At 47.6% G+C, this 2,215-nt stretch overlaps 1 protein-coding gene across 1 annotated transcript in view; it reads left to right on the plus strand.

Moving 5' to 3' along the window:
* Positions 1-1,155: 1,155 nt before the first annotated feature.
* LOC105514743 (napsin-A-like) overlaps positions 1,156-2,215 on the plus strand; it is a 15,589-nt gene continuing 14,529 nt past the window's right edge. The window contains exons 1-2 of the mRNA XM_011946320.1: positions 1,156-1,229; positions 1,546-1,553. Of these exons, the coding sequence (XP_011801710.1) occupies positions 1,156-1,229; positions 1,546-1,553 (82 nt within the window). The remainder of the gene's footprint in view (positions 1,230-1,545; positions 1,554-2,215) is intronic.

Raw genomic sequence — 2,215 nt, forward strand, 5'->3', positions numbered from 1 at the left:
ACTCCAGCCTGGGTAACAGACTCCCTCTCAAAAAAAAAAAGGACAGTATTTCCAAGCCTCATGGTAACCTCAAATCAAAAAACATACAACAGATACAAAACAAAAAAAGGAAAAAATTAAATCATATGACCAGGGAAAATTACCTTCTCTACAAGGAAAACAGAGGCCAGGTGTGGTGGCTCACGTGTACAATCCCAGCACTCTGGGAGGCTGAGGCAGGTGGATCACCTGAAGTCAGGAGTTTGAGATCAGTATGGCCAACATGATGAAACCAAATCTCTATTAAAAATACATAAATCAGCCAGGTGTGCTGGCACGTACCTGTAGTCCCAGCTACTCGGGAGGCTGAGGCACGAGAATCACTTGAATCCAGGAGGCAGAGGTTGCAGTGAGCCGAGATTGCACCAGGGCACTCCAGCCTAGGCAACAGAACGAGATTCTGTCTCAAAAATAAATAAATAAATAAATAAATAACAGCAAAGAAGTACGGAAAGAAGAGAATACCACAAAACAACCAGAAAACAAATAACAAAATGGCAGGAGGATGTCCTTATCAAGGACAACATTGAATGTAAATGGACTAAACTCTCGAATAAAAAGATATAGAATGCATGAATGGATGAAAAAGAAGACCCAATGTTTTGTTGCTTACAAGAAACATACTTCATCTACAAATAAAATAATAAGAGTCTGGGTCCTGAGATGCAGGCAGTCCCACTTCACATGGGAGGGCAGGCTTATAACCAGTTCCTCTCTCCCTTCCCTAGACCCTTCACAGACACCTGCTGGTCCCTCTCACTTGGCCAAGGAAACACTTGTGGTTAAAAAGTTGCAGAAAAGTGATGTGAAAGTGAGAAGTAAAAGTGACAGAGGCTACAGGATGGAGGGTGGGAGGCAGTCCTAGCAGAGGAGACCTCACCACCACCACCCCCCAAGTAGGGAATGAGGAGCACCAGGGACACAGGATACAACTTTTGTTGACGCTATGCACATACTCTGCACAAATCTTCAAAAAACATCCTTGTCCCCCTGTGTCACCTGCTGAGAGATCTCGGGTCTTGGTCACCTCCTAAACCAGGAGGTGGGGCATGAACAGGGTGGAGTCACAGGGGACAGAAAATTAGGAAGCCTGGGTTCACACCCTGGTCCCCAGTGATGTCTCCAGCACTGCTGCTGCTGCTGCTGCTGCCTCTGCTGAACGTGGAGCCTGCTGGGGCCACACTGATTCGGTATGGTGACCCCATTTGCCACCCCCAAACCTGGGAGGGATTCTCTGCTTTTTGCCCTTTAAGTCTGGGGCTCCTGGTTCAGTGATTCCCAAATCCGGCACCCAGGATCCTTGACTCTTCTTTGCTTCCCAGATCTCTAAAGTGGGCTTTCACTCTGAGGACTCCACTCTGACGTCTCCTAAGATCAGAGCTTCCCTACTTTTTTTTTTTTTTGAGACAAGAGTTTTGTTCTTGTTGCCCAGGCTGGAGTGCAATGGAATGATCTTGGCTTACAACAACCTCCACCTCCCAGGTTCAAGCGATTCTCCTGCCTCAGCCTCCCGAGTAGCTGGAATTACAGGCATGTGCCACCACCCTGGCTAATTTTGTATTTTTAGTAGAGATGGGGTTTCTCCATGTTGGTCAGGCTGGTCTTGAACTCCTGACCTTAGGTGATCTGCCCGCATTGGCCTCCCAAAATGCTGGGGGTTACAGGCATGAGCCACCATGCCTGGCTCAGAGCTCCCTTTTTAAATTTTTTTTTTCCTTTTATTTATTTATTTGTTGAGATTGGGTCTTGCTCTGTTACCCAGGCTGGAGTGCAGTAATGAGATCATGACTCGCTGCAGCCTCAAACTGGTGGTCTTAAGCCATTCTCCCACCTCAGCCTCCCAAGTAGCTGGGACTACAGGTATGTATCACCATGCCCAGCTAGTTTTGGAAATTTTTTGAAAAGAGTAGGGTATCCCTGTATTTTCCAGGCTGGTCTCCACCTCCTGGGCTCAAGCAATCCTCTCACCTTAGCTTCCCAAAGTGCTGGAATTACAGACGTGAACTACCATGTCCAGCCCAGAGCCCTTTTAAGATCCTCCAACACTAAGACTTTTTTTTTGGAGACAGAGTCTCACTCTGTTGCCAGGCTGGAGTGCAGTGGCGTAGTCTCAGCGCACTGCAACCTCCGCCTCCTGGTTCAAGGGATTCTCCTGCCTCAGCCTCCCAAGTAGCTG

Source organism: Colobus angolensis, unplaced genomic scaffold, assembly GCF_000951035.1.
Source record: "Colobus angolensis palliatus isolate OR3802 unplaced genomic scaffold, Cang.pa_1.0 Scaffold25, whole genome shotgun sequence".
Classification (NCBI taxonomy): domain Eukaryota; kingdom Metazoa; phylum Chordata; class Mammalia; order Primates; family Cercopithecidae; genus Colobus; species Colobus angolensis.